Source organism: Diabrotica virgifera, chromosome 7, assembly GCF_917563875.1.
Source record: "Diabrotica virgifera virgifera chromosome 7, PGI_DIABVI_V3a".
Taxonomy (NCBI): domain Eukaryota; kingdom Metazoa; phylum Arthropoda; class Insecta; order Coleoptera; family Chrysomelidae; genus Diabrotica; species Diabrotica virgifera.
The window spans coordinates 252,655,243-252,679,568 of NC_065449.1; the positions used below are offsets into that span (position 1 = coordinate 252,655,243).

The 24,326-nt window shown below is 33.9% G+C and overlaps 2 protein-coding genes across 2 annotated transcripts in view; one reads left to right on the plus strand and one right to left on the minus strand.

The window, feature by feature from the left end:
• The window catches only part of LOC126888429 (zinc finger MYM-type protein 1-like), a 74,717-nt gene that overhangs the window by 24,782 nt on the left and 25,609 nt on the right, over positions 1-24,326 (plus strand). The window lies entirely within an intron of this gene.
• LOC126888430 (uncharacterized) lies at positions 727-22,882 on the minus strand. The gene is made up of 7 exons (XM_050656684.1): positions 22,350-22,882; positions 18,571-18,742; positions 15,960-16,338; positions 14,478-14,577; positions 6,030-6,134; positions 2,249-2,407; positions 727-986 (listed from the first exon to the last, which is right to left on the minus strand). Exons 1-7 carry the CDS (start codon positions 22,620-22,622, stop codon positions 924-926), a joined length of 1,251 nt encoding a protein of 416 aa, XP_050512641.1. The 5' UTR covers positions 22,623-22,882; the 3' UTR covers positions 727-923.

A 24,326-nucleotide genomic window follows, 5' to 3' on the forward strand; every position in this document is an offset into this window, starting at 1 on the left:
CCATTTTCAATAAAAAATCTCTAATAGTTTTCGATATATTCGAAAAAATCGATTTTCATTTTGTAACTTCAAAGGGCTGTAACTTTTTTTGTATGTGCATATTTGTACTAAGGTAAATTAAGTTCATTCGAACTATTTTTGGTCTCAGAATATGTGATTTAATTTATGACCTGTATTTTCGTTACACCCTGTATATTGTTAACCATTTTTTACCGTCGTAGTCCATAAGTTTTAAGAATTCGGAATAAAAATTATCAGGGCCTACTGCTTTACCATCTTTGGTACTTTTGATGGCATACTTTACTTCTTCGACTGTAAGTGGAGGTTCAGATTCGCAATTGGTGTTTGTTGTGATGCCAGTGCTGTGATGCTAGTGTTACTAGAGCCGTTGTAGAGCGTAATAAGCAATGTAAATAATAAATTAAAATTCAAAAGGACCACCCACTAACGTGGGAATAAAAGAATACAAGCATTAACAAATATGTAATTTAATGACTAACTTTGTTACTATACTTAAGTTAAAATCTTATCAAAGTTTTAGTGTAAAATTCTTGCATTTAAGCCGCCGTTTTAATGTCCAGTTTACATTAGTCAACGACACACCACACGGGAGCACTGTTACAGTTTAAATGTCACTGATTAATACATGAACTAAGGATGTTTTCTTTAATATTAATAAGCTTTATTAATAATAAGCATACAATTATTGTCTACATACTATTAAAATAAAAATTCAATGTAAATTTCTTATAGTGCCTCACAATAATGTCACAATTAATAATTCATTTTTAAGTGTGTAAAATTACTTGTCCTATTTATTCGCAACTTTACTGCTTCATGTTCTTCCTCACTATAATATCTAAGAATCGTACAGTACACTGTGTTTTATCGGCAAAAAACATATTATTTGTCTAGTTTTTATATTACTTTGATACAGTTGAAGCAGTTGAAAGCACAGTGTAAGCCGAAAAGGTGACTTTAAGAACCTAAAATAGCAAACAATTATTACTTCAGAAGCTTTTTTACAGATTTTAATTAAATCAATAAATAATTACCCCAGAAACAGACGAATCATTCTGCAGCACTACACTGTGGATCCACAAAGTAGCTTCCGATGATTAGCCGTAAATTCTTATAGCCACTTTACACGATGCAACTAATTGCGCAATTAATTGTACAATTTCTTGCAGCAATAGAAATTGCATCGTGTCCGTGTCATACGAAAATTGCACAGAAGCTGCAAGAAGTTGCAGCTAAATAGAACATGTCCTATTTTTAAGGCTACACTGTTTGTTTTTACTACATTGACATTCTGTCATCCTAAATTTCAAACTAAACAATTTTTTTACAAAACTAGAGGAACTTTCTACCAATTTCAAACTTCACAGATAACATTATTCTGGTGGATAACTTTAATGATGCAACATAGGGATTAAAAAAACTATTTTCTATTTGCATTTCTTACAACTTGTTTCCTTTTGTAAATGAATAATGTATTATAGGTATACTTGCATTAGGTATTAATTGATTTTGTTATAATACATATTATTATAATTTTCTCAAATTATAATCTAATATCTCTGTGGTACTAAGGCAAAACCCGATATGTCAAAAATTATCGATTTTCGTTTTTAATGCCAATATGTACATTGAGCGATGAAGAATATGATGACAAAACCCTACATGGCTAAACGCATCCATGTAACCAGTAGATGATAAAATTAGTTTCCGATATGTCCACTATTTCAACAACACTGCGAACTTTTAAACTCATCTGCTGCAAAATCATGTTTTTTGACATATCGGGTTTTGCCTCAGCACCAAAGATCTGATAAAACTCTACTCAAAAAATTACATTTAATTTATAAAAACAACATAACCTAAAATTTATGCTATTTTGTCAAAGTTTCTGTCTATTTCATATCAGTTTATGCAATTGTTTGCACCGTGTAATCACTTTATTGCAGAAAGTTAGTTGCAACTTATTGCACAAGTTCTTGCGCAAGAAAGTGTGCAATTAATTGCGCAATTACTTGCATCGTGTAAAGTGGCTATTATGTAATTTAAACGTGCCATTCCAGACGAGCGACAGTAGCCAGCCACTGTCTCCGATCCTCGCTGACAGTGGCGTCCATTACAAAATCAATGGCGCTACAAAATCGCCTGTCTAAGCCACTTTGTGGCGCCACAGAGTAGCGCTGCAGAGTGGCTCGTCTGTTTCTGCGGTTGAAATACGTAGAATGCTTACTTTAATAAACAACGTTGTATTCAAGTCATAAAGGCCGTACACAGTGCATACCAGAAATTTTTGAGAATGGTGCAAAACAAACAATAGATCTTTCTTAAGACTCTCATCTTGAAGACTGTTCCAGTTGCTTTTAAAAATGCATTCAGGTAATAAGCTTGCCTATAAAAATTAAAAAACCTAAAATCACCATCCAAAATATTCAACTTGATTTAATTCATACTAAAAAGTTGCTAGATGTAACATATAAGAACGATATAAGGTACTCGCCACCTCGCCAGAACCATAAGAAGCAGACTGGAAAGGCACTCAAACGAGCAGTTTGGTAGTATTCAAAAAGGGCAGATTCACCATAGATCAAATATTCGTGTTGGAAATGATTCAGAGCAGTACGTACGAGCAACAGTTAAAGCTAAACCTCCTCTTTATAGATTTCAAACAAGCCTACGATTATGTGATAAGAAGGCGTCTGTACCAGGCTCTAAGGGTACTTGGAATCCCTGAAAAGATGATCAGGCTAGTAAAAATGACCTTAATGAAGACCGAGAATAGAGTAAGGATAGGCGGAAGCCTAACAGGGAAATTTGAAGTTAAAAGGGAATTCAAGCAGGTAGATCCGCTGTCCACAGTAATCTTCAATTTCTTGTTGGAGGCAATATTGAGAGAGAATGGAATACGAACGAAAGGTATGATCTTTGACAACAGAAACCAGGTCATGACCTTTGCAGAAGATGTAGTGTTTGGAGCAATAACTGAAAGGGAATTGCTAAGGATTTTCAAACTCCTTAAAGCGAAAGCTAAGTAGTATGGACTAATTTTATTAATGAGCAAAGAACAAACTATACGGTAACGGGGCAGACCACATATGAAGACACACAACTGAATAGTACCACAAACAACGAGACAAACAGCGAGAGAAACAATAGAGTAAAGATAGAAGGAAGCCTAACAGGAAAATTTGAAGTAAATTGAAGTTAAAAGAGGATTAAGCAGGGAGATCCGCTGTCTACAGTACTCTTTAAGTTCTTATTTGAGACAATATTGAGAGAGAGAACAAAAGATACGAACAAAAGATATGATCTATGACAGCACACGCCAGGTCCTGGCCCTTGCTGAGGATGTAGTGTTAATAGCAAGAGCTGAAAGGAAACTCTTTGAAGCGACGGCTAAGCAGTATGGACTGAGTATTAATGAGGAAAAAAACAAAGTATGTATATGGAAATAGGGCAGACCACATAAGACACACAACTGAAGACTACCACAAACAACGAAATTAAAGACTATTGCTTCAAAAAGGTGACGGAGTTTAAGTATCTAGGAGTATAGTCCAGTCGTGTTAGACGAATAACAGGCCTAACCTTACATTAGGAGCTGCCCCAAATTTTATTTTTCTAATCTGTAGAGGGGGCCAATAGTAGTGTAAATTTAAAATCTCGACTGCATTCCGCCGTTGCGTTAGCTGCCATCTTGATTTTAAACGAGAACCGCTTTTGCTCAATATCTCCGCCATTTTCAACTTTTCAACAAAAAGTATACCAACCAAAATTGTTTAAAATGTTATTTTCTATAGTTTATATTACTACAATTTTTTCGTGCTGTCGATATTTTCTGAGTTATGGCGGAAAATAGTGACAGTTGGAGCATAATTATTAAATTATCTCGTTTATTATTAGTTCTACGACAAAAATGTACCTATACAAAAATAGGGAGAATTAAATTCTACACAATTTTGATCTGTTTCATTTTTTGCTAAAATTAATATTTAAGGTAGTACGTATGCGGTAATTGCGCGAGCGTAAGACTTGATTGATTTTATAGCAATTGTTTTTGTTCAATATCTACGCCATTTTCAACTAAAATTGTTCCAAATATGATTTCCTACAATTTATTTTTAACAATTTTTTTCATGCGGTTGATATTTTCCGAGATAAGTGGGAAAATAGTAAAAAGTAGTGAGGGAGCATAATTATTGAATTGAATCTTGTTTACGAGCTGCCACAAATTTTATAATTCTATCCATTAGTGATGATCAATAGTAGTGTAAATTTAAAATCGCGACTGAACTCCGAGGTTGCATTAGCCGCCATATTAATTTTAAAGGAGAACCGTTATTATTGCTTAATATCTCCGCCATTTTCAACTTTTCGACAAAAACGGTAGGAAATAAAATTTTTGGAAATGCAATTTCCTACATATTCTATTGCACAATTTTTTTATCCGATCAATATTTTCCGAGTTAAGGGGGGAAATAGTGGAAGCGGAGGGGAAGCATAATTATTGAATTGTGTCATTTATTATTAACTTTACGACATAATTGTACATAAACAAAAATAAAGAGAATAATATTTTATACAATTTTTGAAACTTCCAATGAAACACCAACCAAACTAAGTACATAAAAGACATAAATAATATCTTAATAATATATGCTTAAAGTTCACTTCATTTTATTAACTATCGGGTTTTATTGGTTGAATTTGTCTGTCGATATTTTAAGTTTCATGTCAGTTAATATATATTTTTATATTCCAACAATTTTTTTTAATTTTGGACCCTGTTGGGAGAATATCCCCATTCTCCCCCCTCGTAGAACCGCCACTGGTTTTCTCAAAAAATTGTAGTAAATCGTAATTGCAACTATTTCAGTCCTTACACTTTTTGTCGAAAAGTTGAAAATGGCGGAGATATTGAACAAAAACAATTGCTATAAAATCAATCAGGTCTTACCCTCGCACCTTTACCGCGTACGTACTACCTTAAATATTGATTTTATCAAAAAAATTAAAGAGATCAAAGTTGTACAAAATTTAATTCTCTTCGTTTTTGTACAGGTACATGTTTGTTGTAAAACTAATAATAAACGAGATAATTCAATAATTCAATAATTATGCTCTAACTGTCAGTATTTTCCCCTCATAACTCGGAAAATATCGACCGCACGAAAAACATTATAATAAACGAAATTCTAGAAAATCGTATTTTCAACAATTTCCGTATTTACACTTTTTATCGAAAAGTTGAAAATAGCGGAGATATTGAGTCAAACGGTTCTCGCTTAAAATCAAGATGGCGACTAAAGCAACGGTGGAATTCAGTCGAGATTTTAAATTTACACTACTATTGTCCCTTCCTAAAGATTGACAAAATAAAATTTGAGGCAGCTCCTAATGCAAGGTCAAATGCTATCCCGACTGGGCTAGTAACCCTAACAAGAAAAGGGAAAGAAAACTAAGAAATTGAGAAGCTAATTTCGAGAGGAAAAACGACTGTCGGAGCCTTACAGAAAGTACTAAGAGAAAAAACCGAACAGTAATCCAGCCCACAGTCCTTTACGGCAGCGAAATATGGGTTATGAACAAAAATCAAGAAAATATGCTGAACATCTGCGAGCAGTGTTCTAAGGAAGATATTCGTGGGAGTAAAAGACGATGAAGTTTGGAGGAGACGAACAAATGCGGAGATCTGAGAATTGTTCCGTCAGCCACTTTGACACAATGGATGACGGAAGGTGGGAGGGCAAAGGACTCGCTGCTGAGAGGGAAAGGAAAGAAGAGAAGAGGACGACCACAGACAAAGTGGCTAGAAGCGTGTAAGGAAGACCTGAAACAATCGGTATAACAAATTGAAGAACTGCGGTCACTGACAGAGGAAAATGGAAGAAAACAGTGGAAACATTCCAAGCCATGGGCCTTTAAGGCCTGTTGAACTGTAAATACAATTCATACTAAAAAGGAGTGGTCAGCATTCATAAAATTCCTAAATATCAAATGCTTAACTAACATACCTGATACCACAATTCAGTGCTCGTGACGCAATCGTATCCAAGCTGAAAAAGGTAAGCTATAACATATAGAACTCCCAGGAATCGTTGAAATTTGCTTACGTCATCCTAAAAAATGTATATGTTACAGTTCAAGTTGATTATCCAGTTGGAGTTGACTCCAACTAGTTGGAGTCGACTCTAACGGCTGGTTTCAGTAAAAGTTGATTATAAATATAAAATGAAGATTTATATTCAACATTTACTAGTAAAAGTAGACTCCAACTAGGAAAAGTATACTCTTCCCAATGCCATTTAGTAAAAGTTGATTCTGATTCACACAAACAGCCGATTCTAGAAATTAAATTAATGTTACTGAATATGTTCAAATTAGTCTAGGCTGTATCGTCGTCCCCGTTAGTGAAATTACTCCGATTCGAATTTTTTGCACAAACTTACTCAAAAAGAGTTCCTTATAACAAATCTACTGGGTGCCAGGCAGTACCTTGATCGATAAATTGTTTAAACAATTTTTTTAGACAAATTCACAAAAATAATTTTTTCACTTCGAACAATTTTTTTTAGATCATTTGAGTTATTCTGAGCAAAAAAAGGTATTTTGTGATTTTTCTCTAAAATTGATTGTTGTCGAGTTATACGCGATTTAAAATTTGAAAAATGCAAAAATAGCCATTTTCAAGGCTTAATAACTCGGTTAAAATCCATTATTATGAAAGTCAGAAAGTGACCAAATCAAAGTTTATAGCCCCCTGTACAAGATCCAGCAGAAATTTTTGTCACTATTTTATTACTAAGCTTTATCTTTAATTATTAACAATGAGCGCTAAGTGCGTATTAGGCGGCCGTCAATGGTGAGTGTTAAAGAGATGCACCATTTGGGCCGTCCAATGGTGAATCTCACTCGCACTCACATTGACGGCCGCCTCAATACGCGCTTAGCGCTCATTGTTGATAATTAGAAATAATATCTTATTAATGAAATAATGACAAAAATTTCTTCAGGATCTTATAGAGGTAGCTTTAATCTTTGATTTTTTTAGTTTCTGACTTTCATAATATACAGTGAGCACGTAAAGGTTGGAATAAATTCATTTTCTCGAGAATGGACGATTTTAGAAAGAAATCCCGAAACAGGTCAATTTTTATTTTTAAATTACGACTTTTTGGCATATATACCATAGTAGTGACGTCACCCATCTGGGCGTGATGACGTCATCGATGATTTTTTTAAATGGGAATAGGGGTCTTGTGATAGCTCATTTGAAAGGTAATTCAATTCTCTATTCAATAATAAAACTAATAACATAATTTTTTTATACAGGGTGCCCAAATTTTTTTATTTTTTTGATTAAATTTACTGACATAAAAAGAAGAATGCAAGTATGTAATTTATTTAATTCAAAATACATTTTACTGCTCTCATAAAATGTTTATTTGAAAAATAATACTGAATTTAAGCAAAAAACAATATTTTTATTTGTCAAATACACATTATTTTCGGTTTTCTGATAGGAGTAAAATGTATTATGAGTTAAATAAATTACACACATTCTTCTATTTGTCAAAAAATTTAATTCAAAAAAAATATTTTTTGGACACCCTGTATAAATAATAATGTTAATGTTTATATTACTGAATAGAAAATTGAATTATCTTTAAAATGAGTTATCACATGACCCCTATTCTCATTTAAAAAAACGTAGATGACGTCATCATCCTAGAAATTAAATGTTACTGGAAATAATTATGTTCAAATTGTGATATTTATATTCTAGGCTGTATCGTCGCCTCCGATAGGTAAATTATTCCAGTTCGATTTTTTTGCACAAACTTACTCAAAAAGAGGTCCTTATAACGAATCCACAAAGTGTCAGATGGTACTGTGGTAGAAAATTTGTTTAAACAACTTTTTTAAACAAACTCACAAAAAAAATTCATTTAGGACAATTTTCTTTACATCATTTGGGTCATTCGGAGCCAGGTCAAAAGACCTCATACTTGTTTATTGTTATATTTATTTCAAAATACGAAAATGACCATTTTCAAGGCTTAATAACTCAGTTAAAAATTATATTAGTCATCGAAAGTGACGAGAAAGTCACCGAAAGTCACGAGAAAATCCGAAAGTCACCAAATAAAATTTTAGCGACCCCCCTACAAGATACTGAAGAACTTTTTGTTATTATTTTATTACTAAGCGGTTATTTTTAATTATTAACAATGAGCGCTAGGAGCGTATTGACGTAGCTATCAATGTGAGTGCGAGTGAGATGCACCATTGCACCATTTTGACATTTAAAAATTCAAACTTCTGTCAAACCACAAAAACACATTTTTTGTAATTTATTTCTTACATGTCATCACCATGACAAGGCGAAAGTTCTTCTTCTTGTGGTGCTTTCTCCTTTAGTGGAGATTAGCGACTACACTGGCAAATCTGTCTCTGTCCAATGCGGCTCTAAACAAAGATGTTGAATCAAGGCCGGTCCAGTCTCTGATAATTCTAAGCCATGAAATCTGGAGCCTACCGGGACCCCGTTTTCCTTTAATCTTACCCTGGATGATAAGTTGCGTGAGGCGGTACTTTTCGTTTCTCATTATGTGTCCCAGGTAGCTAACTTTTCTGACTTTAATGATTTTTAGCAGTTCCCTACCTGTATCTATTCTCCTCAGAACATATTCGTTGGTGGTGTGGGTTGTCCACGGTATTTTCAAGTCACTTCTATAAAGCCAGAGTTCAAAGGCGTCCAACGTGTTCATCAGTATTGTGTTGTGTCCAGGCCTCCGTTCCATACAAAAGTATTGACCACACATAGTAATGCAGAAAACGACATCTAAACTAAGGCTGATATTAATGCTACTGTTACAAAATAAGCTTTTCATTTTGATAAACCCCTGTCGGACTACCTGTATTTTCGCTCTTGACTTCTTGTTTATAATCAAGTTGATTGTTGAACCAGCAACCAAGATATTTGTACTGGCTTACGTATTCAAGCTGTTGGTGTTTCACATATTTATTGGAAGAGGTAAATTTTTGTTCCTTGATATTTTTATAACTTTGGTTTTCGCAGTATTGATCTTCATCCCCATTTTTTCACAACTCTCAGTATCCCTATCCACCAGTATCTGCAGACTATGGTCCGAATCAGTCATTAATACTGTGTCATCTGCATAGCGGATGTTATTTATTCTCTGACCGTTTATCCTGATTCCTTCTGAAGAGTGCGATAAAGAGTTCGCAAATATTACCTAAGAGTAGACGTTAAAAGTATGGGTGATAGCACACAACCCTGTCTAACACCTCGTTGTATTTCAATTGGCCTTGACGTATTACCATTGGTCTTTACGATTGCTGCCTGATTCCAATAAATAGCCTCTATAATTTTAGAATCTCTTTTGTCGACTCCGATGTTGTTCAATCTTTCTATCAAGGTCTTGTGCGTCACCCTATCGAACGCTTTTTCAAAATCTATGAAACAGATAAAAAGGTCTGCTTGCTTATCTTTGTGCCAGAGTTTGAAGACAGAATATTGCTTTTCGTGTCCCCATACCTTTCCTGAAGCCAAATTGTTCTTGACCGGTGACCTCATCACATTTTTTATAATACAGTAGAATCTCGGTTATCCGCCATAAACAGGTCGACGGAAGGGCGAATAAGCCGAAATGGCGGATAATAGGGAGCGTTAAATGAAACACAAGTTGAGCCCTTGATGATTTCCAGTCTCCGATAGGAGTGGCACAAGAAGAAGAAGAAGAGAATCAGTTTAATTTTGACTGACATTGGACATTGTAGATAGAATGATTTAGGATGAACGAAAAAAACTAGCGATTTTCATCTGCCTTGCTGATGTATCTCGTTTTGTTGCTGCCAATACTCGCCATCTTGTAGCAGCATAATATCGACAGCTCTTTCTTCTTGTTGCTCGGAATGCTCGGCTTATTTTATCTCATCTTAAAAAATTTTTACTCATTCTTTAATATTTTCAAAGTTATATAAATTTGAAAAAAAAATTATTACTTAAAGGAGCGGCGGATAAAACGGAACGGCGGATAAATGAAGGGCGGATAACCGAGACTCTACTGTATATTCTGTTCTGTATGATACGCAAGAAAAGCTTTAGAATGTTATTTAATAGACTTATAAGGCGGAAGTCCTGGCATAATTTGGCATTCTTCTTTTTAGGTAGTGGTATGAAGACTGATTCAAGCCATATTTTAGGGATAGTCCCTGTATTTTAAACACTATTAAATAGTCCAAGAAGAAGGTCTAAGTTTTCTCGTTGATTAACTTCAACAGCTCAGCTGGTTTTTCATCTTTTTCCACAGATTTGTTGTTTTTTAGTTGACGTAGAGCATATTCCAGTTCGGACTTCAGTATTGGAAGACCTTCGTCGTTAGTCTTCCCACATGTTTATTTGTTCTTCAGGGCTTGAAATCACTTTGCCTTCTGCGTTGATTAGATTATTTAGTCCTTTTGAATATGTCGTGCTTGTGAATTTCTGAGTTTCTTATACAGATGGAAGTCATCATGTTTTTTTATATAAGTTTTCGATTTCTTTTGTTCTGTTATCCATTTTTCTTTTGCAATTTTTATTTTTTGCTTAATGGTTCTATTTACTGCTTTGTACATTACTTTGTGCTGTTTGAATTTTCTTTTTTTATCCATTAAATCCAATTTCCTCTGTCATCCATCTTTGCTTCCGTGGTCGCTGTTTTGTGAGCATTTCAGTTGCCGTTGCAAGGGCGAGTCTGATTTCCTCCCGAAGGCGAAAGTTAAGGATGTTTAATTATATGAAAGTGTGCTAAAAAACAGTGCGAAAACAAAAATTAAAAGCCATTTAAAATACATTGTTACTTCAGACACACTTTAAGCCCTTCATGTACTGCTATCTATATTTACAATTTTCACACAATAAAACCTTTACTTACATAATATGAGATAAAGTAGATAAAAATTATTTTTTTGAATTTAACAAAAATTGGTTAAAAAATTTTTCGGCCAAGGTACCGCGTGACACCCTGTGTATTTGTTATAAGGATGTATTTCTTTGAGTAAGTTTGTGCAAAAAATCGAATCAGAATAATTAACCTAACGGGGACGACGTTACAGACTCTACTAATAAGTAGTTAAAACGGTCAAGACAAAGAAACGCAAACTCATCAAAAATGCACTTGAGATTCTCGTATAATCAACATTTACTGAATCGATCCAGGAAGAGTCAACTCCAACTAGTACAAGTTGATTTAAATTTTTAAAATCAACTTTTACTGCTCGTTTCAGTTGGAGTTGACTCCAACTAGTTGGAGTCGACTCTAACTGAGAATCAACTTGAACTGTAACATATATAACGATGAGAACGAGAACATAGTCAATTGCAGATCAAATGTGTTAAATATAAAGGTACGTACTACGTATGTATCCACTTTAGTGCTCCGTGTGGATACGGCATGCGCTCCTCTACATATAAATCGCCACCTATTAACCGATTTGGCGGTTTATACACTGTGTCCACGGATGGGGTGCCCAAGAGGAAAAACTTTTTTATTTTTAATTTTAGCGAAAAATGTCATTCTTGATAAAAAGTTTTGCTTGTTCGAAAACCCCATAAAACAAAATAAAATTCAAGTTTTTTAAAACCCGCTTAATTTTGTAGACAATTTTATATAAATCTCTATAAATTTTTGCACTAAGTTCGAAATCGTAACTTCTTCTTCTTGTAGTGCCTATCCGTTTCGGATGTTGGCGACCATCATGGCAATCTGTACTTTGCACACTGCTGCGCTGAAAAGATTTGTAGTGGTTGTGTTGAACCACGTACGTAGATTTTTCAGCCACGAAATCCTTCGCCTTCCTGGTCCTCGCTTTCCCTCTGCTTTTCCCTGTAAGACCAGTTTCAGTAGTCCATATCTTTCACTGTTCCTCATGATGTGACCGAGGTACTCGATTTTGGCTGTTTTTATTTTGATTAGCAGCTCTTTCTCTTTTTGCATTCTCAGCAAAACACCCTCATTAGTAATGTGGTCGGCATAAGATATCTTCAGGATTCGACGATAAAGCCACATCTCAAAAGCCTCAATTTTCTTGCAGGTGGCGTCTGTGAGAGTCCACGATTCAACTCCGTACAAGAGTATAGGAAAGATATAGTAGTAATCTGACTTTTATGGGTATCGACAAATCATCACATTTGAACAACTTTGCCATTTTTTGAAATGCAGATCTTGCTTTCTCTATCCTACATTTGATTTCTATAGAATGGTCCCAATTTTCATTGACGTTCGTACCAAGGTAGGTTATATGTTTTTACTCTTTCTATTTGTTGACCATTCACACTGATTCGTCCAAATTGCTGTTTGTTCTTGGAGATAATCATACATTTTGTTTTCTTAGTGTTTAGTGAAAGTCCGTATCTCTGACTGACCTCCGCGATTCTGTTCATTAACTCCTGTAGGGCTTCAGAACTGTCAGCGAATACCACAGTGTCGTCTGCGTATCTTATGTTATTGATACATTCTCCGTTAATTCGAATTCCGGCTTCAACATCATCCACTGCTTCTTGAAAGATTTTCTCAGAGTAGATATTAAACAGCAGTATACATCCCTGACGTACCCCACGTTTGATTTTGATATCGTCGGCTTCTCCTGCCTCTGTCTGGATAGAGGATGTTTGATTCCAGTACAGATTGCTGATAATCCTTAAATCACAGGTGTTAATTCCAATATTGGTTAATATCTCCATCAGCTTGTCGTGCTTTACTGTATCGAACGCTTTATGGTCATCAATGAAACATGCATAAATATCGCAATTTACGTCTCTACATCGTTGAAATAGCACTTGTATACGAAATAGAGCCTCTCTTGCTCTTGTACCCACTGCTTTTCGAAAACCAAACTGTGTACGGCTGATTTTTTCTTCGCAGTCTATATATCCTTTGATGTATAATTTTTAGAAATAGTTTTAAAATATGGCTCATTAAGCTGATGGTTCGGAAATCACTGCAGGATACGGACTTTGTTTTCTTTGGTAAAGCAACAAACGTCGACTTCAACCATGTTTTTGGTATTACTCCGCTTAAATATATGTCGTTAAATATTTTGGTTAGGCGTTGAGTACCGTCGCGCGTCGGTGTTAAATAGTTTTATGAGTTCAGCATATGCATTGTCAGGTCCAGGAGCTTTGCCATCTTTTAGTTGTGATATTGCTCTTTCCACTTCATCTGATGTGATTGGTAAGTGGTCATCACATAATATGTAGGATAAATCGTAACAATAATGTATAATAATCATAGTGTTTTAACAAGTTGGTGGAGGCTACGCCAAGTAGTTGTTTTTTATTTACTGTTATTTTTCCTATTATTCTTTATTATTGTATTGTTATTGATATTAAAATTTATTGTTTTCTTTTTAGGGGGTTTTAGAACAAGCAAAATATCGATCAAGAATGACAGTTCACAAGATAAATTTTTTGTTGAAAGCTTAACATTGTCGAAGAAAATAACAACTCACAAATTATTTATCGGAGCTTACAGTTACTAATGTACACTGTAGGTTAGCAACACTAGATTATTGTTACGATTTCGAACTTGGTGCAAACATTTATAGGGATTTACATAAAATTGGTTACAAAATCAAGCAGGTTTTGAAAAACTTAAATTTTATTTCGTTTTATGGGGTTTTAGAACAAGCAAAACTTTTTATCAAGAATGAAATAAAAATGTTTTTCCTCTTGAGCACCCCATCCGTGGACACACTATGTAGAGAAGCGCATGCCGTATCAACACGGAGCACGGGGCACCAACGTAATGGATACGTACCTTAATGGAAAAGATAGTATGAAAACTTACACAGAACTTATAATTTCTATTCTGTCCCTACTATCTCATTTCTATCGTTTGTACTTTTACCATCCTCCCCTGTCACTTGATTAATTATATTGGAAGGTTACAAACGTCACAAGTTTATTATTTTTCTTTAAATAATTATTTTATTCCAATTTCTGTTGATTTTATTTGTTTGGTAACTTTCTGTTGTGTTTTACTATTTTTATTCTAAAAATAGTTGGGTTTCAACTTTTCTATCAAATAAATATTCTGTTAAGTCATTATTCTTCAATTTCAATTTTCATCTACTTCAGTTATCTTCTTATTTACTCTTTGTGCACCACCCGCACTCCCGGACTAAGAATCTTGAAGCCCCTAGGCAATCCAAGCTATGAGACCCCTTAAGAAACTCTGCCTTCTCCCTTCAAAGACTCGAATAACCACTCCATCTCCGAGCAATATTCCTTAGAGAGTAGACAGTTTGTATTTGTCTATTTGATTCCTTAGTAGACCTTATTTTAAATTTTTGTTTCATTTTGTAAAACGTATTACCTACATTCATTTAATCAATAAATAATATCAAAAATATTAGGATAAATAATAAATAGATAAGCTTATTTTTTACTTACTCACCCTAGATGCAACATACGCTCCTATGCTGACACCAAAAACGGTCAAAAATAGATGACCAAGTTCAAAAGGGCTGAAAGCATCGTTAAGATCTTTGATAAATCTAAAACATATTAAGTAAATTATTGGCACAATAGGGAACTTGCACATTTTTTTATTACATAATAATGTTTAGTTTTGTATAAAAATGAGATTTTAAAAATTTCATGCTTCAAAAACTCATAACTTAGAAGTACAAATTTAAAGTCTTCTGTATCTTAAAATAGTTCAAATGACCCGTGACGTCACAGAGTTTAACTAATATGGTTCCGTTTATGGTTATATTTAGGTATATTCTTCTTCTTCTTCTTTAGTTTATTGGCCTCCACCTACTTGGGTATTTGGCCAGCTCGTCGTCGCGTATATACAAGGCGGAAACGGCGGGTTCGTTAGAGAAAATATTCCTATGAGATTTTTTTGCATAATCACATTCATGAGGCATCCCAGAATAAGGTTCAAGAAGTCGCCCACGTGAAAAGTGGTCCAAATTTTTTTTAACAATTTTTTTTAATCAAATTGCAAAAATCAATATTTTTGGCCCTTGCAATTTTTTGTTTTTTTGGACCATTCTGGACAAAAAAGTCTCTTGTAATTTTTCTCTAAAGTTGATCGTTTTCGAGTTATAAACAATTTAAAATTGAAAAAAAACGAAAAATGGCGATTTTCAAGGCTTAATGAATTCGTTAAAAGCTATTATTATGAAAGTCAAAGTGACTAAATCAAAGTTAAAAGCCCCCCCTACAAGATCCTGAAGAAATTTTTGTCATTATTTTGTTACTAAGCTGTTATTTAAGTAATAAAAATGAGCGCCTGCACGTATTAGGCGGCCGTCTATGTCTATGGTGAGTGCGAGAGAGAGGCCATTCCGGCAGTCCAATGGAGCATCTTACTCGCACTCACATTTACAGCCGCGTCAATACGATCTTATTGTTAATAATTAAAAATAACAGCTTAGTAATAAATTAATGACACAAATTTCTTCAGGATCATATAGGGGGGGCTTTAAACTTGGATTTAGTCACTTTCTGACTTTCATAGTAATAATTTTTAATCGAGTTATTAAGTCTTAAAAATGGCTATTTTCGCGTTTTTCAATTGTCGCGTAGACACTTATTATTCAATTGTGGCAATTTGCTATGAGTGTGTTGTTTACAATTTTTTTAATAAAAGATATTTTGAATTTGAATTTAAATTTTAAGTGGAAGACAACCTGAAAACCATGAATATAAGACAATGGATGAGAAGGGCACAACAGAGATCTGAATAGAAGGACATAGCCAGATAGGCAAAGACCCATCCAAGGTTATGATGCCAAAAGAAGAAGAAGAAGAAGAAGAAGAAGGTTGACTTTGATGAACCAGCTAATTGTATCTTTCTTACATAAACAAACCTTACATTATGTACAATCCTATTCAGAACGCGAAAGTAAAAATTCAAAAGCTTTACCTTATAAGCATGTTGTGGTGTTTCACACATCTCAATAAGTACTCCTTCTCGACGTTAGCGCAACTAATAGCCACATCTTTTTTATCCGTTGTTCTTAACTTTTGTATGACTGTACCCATATCGCTCGTGTTGTAGCTTTGAAAACATTTGCGCAATATGTACATCTGGTTGGCTGTGCGCAGACCAACACCAAGTATAAAAATATTTGTTCCACCGTTTGACATGATGACGATTATAGAGACAGATATTGCATGAAGAATGTACAAAGAGACATAAATAAATTTGTTGGAAAAATCAGAAGGTAATGCACATGGAAAGGGTAAAGTTTTTTCTGACATAAATTGTGGCTGTATCCAAATAACCAAAGAAAATAAGATAGCTACAACAAATCTTAATTATAATATTTAATTATATATTTTATCTTTATTATATTTAATTATATTTTTAATAATGTATTCTGTATCTGAGAGTTTCTTATTTTCTTTAATAGATGTCGCGGCATCGTTGTCATAGTGCATTTCAATCTATTTTTGAAATTTCCCTTCAAAAGGAAATTTCGTTTCGTTTTGATTCAGAGCCGGGCAAGCATATACACTGATGAAGTTCAAAACAGAAACAGCGCTGTCTGTAGATTATGCCTTGCCTCTGAATCGAAATTAAACATAAATTGTCTTTTAATTCACTTCTATCTGTACTCAGATTGTGTACCTTCTCCTAGGCGAATGAAAACGGAATGTGATTGCATATTGTAGAATCCTTTCTGTTTTCTATATTCGTCGTCTCTATGCCTTGTAAATTGTGGGAGGCAGAGATTCAGGATGTTAACAGAGAATGGTTCTATAAAGAAACTTGTAACGTTACAAACGTCACATCTTTGTTATTTTATTTTTAAATAAATATTTTACTTTATTTTCTTTAATATTTTATTAACAATAATTTTCTTCCATTTGTTTTACCAGTTTTCTTCGTTAAAAACTTGTTGGTGCCCACTTTTATTATTTTCTATTTACTATATCTCTTTTCATCTAAAATCTAAATCATCATACTGAACGCACCCCGTATATTCTTACTCTGTATAGTTCACCAAACATAGCTGAACGTGTGAAATTCCTATTACCTGCGCGAACAGTGAAGACATAACGCGCATACAAACGATCTGGACCGTCAGTGCGAGTGCGAGGTCCGTCGTATGATGAATGAGCATCACGGGCGTAGTTATTTTCACACTTTCAGCTATGTTTGGTGAACTGTCTGTAAGTATCTGTCTCAATAAGGAACATGCCTGCCACCTCCATGTCCCACTGTCATGACCGTGACACTTCATCGCTCGCTGACACTAAGGAAAGGTAAGAATTATTTCTTAAAAAGGCATGTAACGTGAAAAATAAATCATTTTTATTCCAAATCAAATCTTCTCTTGGGGTGAATTTTTTATTCTTATCATATTAATTACAATCATTATATTCCATGCATACCTAGTTTCTTAGAACAGCTTTTTCTAATATTTTTTTATCTAAACTAACCTCCAATGTAAGAATATGTGTTCTGATATTTTAGTTTTAAATATATCTTTTTAATTTACATATATGCACGTTTAGTAATCAAATTTTAACTATTCTTCTCATCTTATTTCCATTTAATTTATTCTTGTCATCTGCTACTCTTTGGAATAAAGAATGGCAGACTGGCACACTTTGGTTATTAACTTCTTGATTGTTGATATGTGTTTTACTCTTCTAGTTTTTGGGTTAAAAATCACAGTCCTCCCTCTGGGAGCTTCAAGCCTATCACCTGTGATGGAACTACGGCGATGCATCACTACGAGACCATGACATCCAGACTGCAACGACCACCATGTCTATCTGCAGGGGCCTAGGGCCGAACATCCGCCCAAACCTACAAGAAGTCTACAGCAGTACCATTAGACATCAAGAAGTTACCATCAGCTACCAAAAGCCATAATTATAATCTACAAATTGTTAGTTTTTGGCAAGAATTCGAATATATTGGTTAATGCACTTAATAAGTCACATTTTTATTATATTTTTATGAAAATAAACAAGATTAGGACGAGACGAACATACACCTGAGTGACTGAGCTAAGCTAAAGGTGTAGAGATGGCTATCTTGGATGATTGAGGTAATATTTTCGAATATTATTTCAATTAGCCGGGGTAATCGCCTCGTCTTTACTCGTTTTAAAGTTTCAGATTTAAATTAGTGTATATTATTTTTAATACTGTATTCTGTATCTGAGACTTTTCTATTTTCTTTAATAGATGTCGCGGCAGCGTTCTCATAGTGAATTTCAATCTATTTTTGAAATTTCCCTTCAAAAGGCAATTTCGTTTCGTTTTGATTCAGAGGCGGGCAAGCATCTGCACTGATGAAGTTCATAACAGAAACAACAATTTGTAGATTATGCGTTGCCTCTTAATCGAAATGAAACATAAATTGTCTTTTAATTCACCTTCATTATATTGATACATTGCCATTATGATTTCACGAAAAAATCCACGATGAAAATGGGCATAATTTTCTATATCCATAACTTATGCCTCACAGTATAATTTAGTATTTTTTTGATTTATACAATTCAATCAATACTCACCCAACGTTATCAAAGTTGTCATAAAATAAAACATCACCTTGTAAATTATGTTAAAAGAATTCGTATGAATTGTGTCCAATATATCGTAAGGCAAAAAGTCTGTTGATATCTGATGAATTAGTTTTTTTAGCTGTTTCGATTTGTAGCCAAGTACTGGGATCTTTAGAATTGGCTAAAACAAAGTTTTATTATATGTAGTACTTTCACGGTTTTTGCTCTAAATTTTAAAGAACCGCTTGGATTGACATGAAATTTTGCATACGCATAGCTTACATGTCAAAGAAAAAAAGTGATATTGTGCCGATGTGTGCTTTTGCCCTGGGGGTAACTTTCGCCGCCCCCTCTTGGGGTGAAAAAATATATGTCCAAAATAAGTCCGGGAATGAATAAACTGACTAATTTTAAGTAACTTTTGTTCTATAGAGCTTTTTCGACAAGTTAACACTTTTCGAGTTATTTGCGAGTGAATATGTTCATTTTTCAACAAAATAACTACATGTTTAGACGGTTTTTCGCAAATAACTCAAAAAGTAAGTATTTTGTCGAAAAAAATGTTCTTAACAAAAATATAGCCTGTAAAAAAGTAAAAAAATGGTGTACGCGTTAGGTCTCTAGACCTCGTAGAACCAGAGTTATAGCCAATGAAAAATAGATTCATATTCACCAAATTTCAAATAGAATATTTCGAAGTGAAATATCCAAAAAATTAAGCACTTTTTGGGGAAAACCCATTATAACTTTTTTAAATTGTTTAAAAAAAGCTTTATTTCTGTTTTTACAAAAAGCTTCTAGCATTAAATTTAAGCAATTTACGCTCAAAATAAAGTTGGTCCCTTTTGTTTTGGCAAAAAAAAAATCGGGAAGACCACCCCCTAATTAGAAACTTAATCGTTACCGCTCCACAAATTAGTTTACTTATGTTGTGTTTATATGATCTGTAAGTTTCATCGATTCAAAGTGATTTTGAAAAAATTTAGTTTTAAAGTAAAATTTTTAAAAATTTTAATTTTGAAAAATATGCTTTTTTTCAAAATAACTTAAAAATTATTAGAGATACCAAAAATCTCGAAAAACAAAAAAAGTCAGCAATGCTTTTCTGAATATCATGTATTTTTTTGTTTTTCTGTTAGACAAAAATTGATTTTGATATTTCGAAATTTGCATACATTCGTGATTAGTGACTCGTTCAACCCCTTTTAACTACAGCCCTTTCAAAAATAAGGACTTTAAACCGATGAAACTTACAGATCATATAAACAATACATACACGAGTCAAGAAACTTGTGAAGTCGTAATGATTAAGTTCATTTGAGATACTAATTAGGGGGTGATTTTCCCGATTTTTTTACCAAAAAAAGGGACTAACTTTATTTTGAGCGTAACTTGTTATGGGACTAACTTTATTTTGGGCACTCTAAATAAGCTGTAATGAAATGTGCTTCATTTTTGGTTATTTCACGTTAAAGTATTCCATTTGGAATTTGACAAATATGAATCTATTTTTAATTAGCTATAACTCTGCTTCTACTAGGTATATAGACGTGATATAACAACATTTTTTAAAAAATTTTGCAGGCTATATTTTTGCTGAGAACGGTTTTTCGACAAAATACTTACTATTTGAGTTATTTGCGAAAAAACCGTCTAAAAGCGTGGTTTTTTTGTTGAAAAAATGAACATGTTCACTGGCAAATAACTCGAAAAGTATTGACCTAGTGAAAAAACTCTATAGAACAAAAGTTACTTAAAATTAGTCAGTTTGTCCATTTCCGGACTTACTTTGGACAAATATTTCTTCACCGCCAAGAGGGGGCGAAAACCACCCCCGGGGCAAAAGCACATATCGGCACAATATCACTTTTTTTCTTTGACTTGTTAGCTATGTGTATGCCTTTCATGTCAATCCAAGCGGTTCTATAAAATTTAGAGGTTTTGCAATATTTTACCGTTAAAGAACATACTATTAAGTCTCTCTATCTATTTACGGGTAGATACAATTATGTTACAATAATTATTCACTTGTTAACAGCATCTTGCCGTATTCCCGTCATCCTTTGCCAAACTTCTCTGTCCAATTGTAAATTGTCTCCGTCTTGTTGTAAATTGGGGTCATACATCGATCTCCTGACGCTCTCATTCCACGACTCTCACGGTCTACCCCGCTTTCTTTTTCCTGGTGGTCTACACTGAAAAATTTGTTTAGGCCAACCTTCTTCAGGCATTATTAATAGGTGTCCAAACCATTTCAGTGATCTTCTTTCTATTCTATCTACTACCGTTTCCTCAGAGTTCATTCTTGTTCTTACTTCTTCGTTAGTTTTCCTTTCCTATATTGAAATTCTTGTACTTTTTAGAATCACTAGCTTACATCTGAGCGGATCTTTTGCAATTGTCATACATATAGTTTGGTTGGTAGAAATGTTCATATTTAGTTGGTGGCTTATTTGAAAGAACTGGAAAGAGCTGTCTCTGAAGATCATCTTCTGATTCGGCAATAATAGCTGCATCATCTGCATAACACACCATACCAATTCTTTTCTTGCCCATTCTATATCCGAGATTAAGAGATGTTACTTTGTTTATAATTATGCCCATGAGTAGGGGCTTAAACTGTAGCCTTTAATTCCTCCCGGTGTTGGAATATTTTCAGTGAATTGGTCTTCTGCTCCAACTTTGGTTACGTTATTGTTATTTAGGATATGAACTATCTTTGTTATGCTGGTCGGTGTTTTGTTTTCTATTAATATATTTAGAATGTCTTCCAGGCAAACCGTGTCAAACTCCTTCGTCAGATCAATGAAGCAAATATACGCTGGCATGCCGAACTTGATAGCTTTCTATTCAAAAATCAACACTATTGGGACAGTGCAAGTTCGGCAAAGCGACACCTGGTTTCTACGCCCAGCAACATTATTCGCACTTTTAATTATATTGGCCAATGGACGGCCGGAGTGATTTTATGTCAGATTTTTCCAAACCTTTCCAAACAAACGTTGTTTAGTGTGGCAAATTTGTATGTTTTATTATTTTTTCAGTTTTTACAGAGAATATTTCCGTTTTTTGCAATATGTAAGTATGTATTGTTATAGTTACTACAGCAATTTTACAAGGTTGTGTAAATAATAAAGCATGATGTTTTATATAAATAGCAATAAAATGTATCTATGGGTGAAGTAAGGTTAGAATTTATTTGATTTTTAGAAATTTTAGATTTTATATTTTATTTTATTTTTTTTTTAGATTTTATACTAATTAAAAAGTCTTGAGATTCGGTAAAACCTTACTTTTCAACGAGTTTACAATCTTTGTTTGGAAAGTGATCATCATAACACTGAATATAGCCGCAGTTGGCCGTGACGTCACACTCCGGCCGTCTATTATATTAGTGCTGGTTACTGGATAATTGTCAAGGCCATAGTGCCAAACAATAATAAGAAGAAAAAATAAGATTCAGGTTATGTTATTAAAATGTAAACAATTGTATGTAGTAAATAAAATTAGTTATTAAAATGCAGTACTGCAAGCAAAATACAATTATTAAGTTTACCTTTATATAATAATTGCATATCATATCAATATTGTAGAGCAATATATAATTTTTCTTCTTCATTGACAGTAGATATGAAATATACGTCAATTTGACAATTTCAATTGACAATGAATTATTTAAGAAAGTTACAATATTTCTCCGCTATTCTCGCACGATCGTTTCTCGTATCCCCTCCAAGGACTTGCACACCGCGAATAAATACTTTTGAAATGTATACTGATATACTTACCAATAGTGGAATAGCCATCATAAATAAAGCGTAAGAAACCTTCTCAAACTCGTTTGAGTATTTTACTGCATATGCAATTATTCCACAGAATATGTATATACTTGCTAAACTTGAGGTAACGCAGGAGAAGAGCAAAAGTTTGTAGTGATCTGTATCAGGCCAGATCAGAATTATTCGGAGCATTACTTCCGCCCAACGCAGCATCAATCTACCGTAGTCTTTGGACTTGTAATACACTGGTACTAAACCGTCCATTTCTAAAAAAATTATCATATAAAAATATGAGACACCTTTTCTTACCACGTCACTGTTTTTCTCTAAGTCACTGTCAAATTTCGATGCATCTGCTACAATGTATGAAATAAAATTATGGTAGAGGAGCCCAAGCGGGGATTTTTGCAGTTACTCGAGCGCGTCAGATTATTACATGGGGAGAAACCTTGTACCCTAAAAATGTACTTCTACCATATATTGGCTCTTAATGCAGGGGAGTTCGTTAAGGGGGGGCCGAAACAAAACTATCCTTAGAAAAACTCGAAATCGTCACATTAAGATAAGGTAAGTACATGCAAAAGAGTGTATATTTCACAAATCTGACGATTTGAGCGGGGCGTAAGGAAATGGGTGGGTCCCAAAGTTTCACAAGAAAAAAGCGAATATTTTGCGAAATGAATGACAGATCAAAAAACTAAAAAATATGTGCTCAATATTTTTCAAAAATCTATCGAATGATACCAAACACGACCACCCACGGAGAGGGTGGGGGGTAAATTTAATATTTTAAATACGAATCCCGCGATATTTCGCAAAATGAATATCAGATCGAAAAACTGAAAAATACACTTATTCAATATTTTTGAAAAATCTATCGAATGGCACCAAACACGAGCTTCCACGGAGATGTGTTGGGGGGTTACTTTAAAATCTTAAATGGGAGCCCCATTTTTTATTGCAGATTTGGATTCCTTACGTAAAAATAAGTAACTTTTATTCGGGACATTTTTTCGAATTATGGATAGATGGCGCTATAATCGGAAAAACGATTGTTGGAAATGGAAAATTAAATTAAAAAATGGAAAGTCCCCACTTAAATGGAAAACTTTACTTAACTTTTTTTTGGTTTTAAGACGTACTCTTCACTGCACATTTAGCATACTTTGCTCCCCTACCATTACTGCAATTGTTTAAAAAAGAATAGTTGATCAACGCAATGAATTTTGTTTGATTCTAATTGAGACAGTCACCAATTAGTACATTCTTTCACGGTTTTTGCTCTAAATTTTAAAGAACCGCTTGGATTGACATGAATTTTGGCATACGTATAGCTTACATGTCAAAGAAAAAAGTGATATTGTGCCGATGTGTGCTTTTGCCCTGGGGGTGACTTTCACCCCCTTTGGGGGGTGAAAAAATATATGTCCAAAATAAGTCCGGAAATGGGTAAACTGACTAATTTTAAGTAACTTTTGTTCTATAGAGCTTTTTCGCCAAGTCAACACTTTTCGAGTTATTTGCGAGTGAATATGTTCATTTTTCAACAAATAACCACATTTTTAGACGGTTTTTCGCAAATAACTCAAAAAGTAAGTATTTTGTCGAAAAAAATGTTCTTAGCAAAAATATAGCCTGTAAAAAAGTAAAAAAAATGGTGTACGCGTTAGGTCTCTGGATCTCGTAGAAGCAGAGTTATAGCCAATGAAAAATATATTTATATTCACCAAATTTCAAATACAATATTTCGACGTGAAATATCCAAAAAATTAAGCACTTTTTGGGAAAACCCCTTATAACTTTTTTAAAGTGTTTAAAGAAAGCTTTATTTCTGTTTTTACAAAAAGTTTCTAGCAATAAATTTAAGCAAGTTAAGCTCAAAATAAAGTTAGTCCCGTTTGTTTTGGCAAAAAAAAAATCGGGAAAACCACCCCCTAATTAGCAACTTAAATGAAATTAATCGTTACCGCTTCACAAATTATTTTC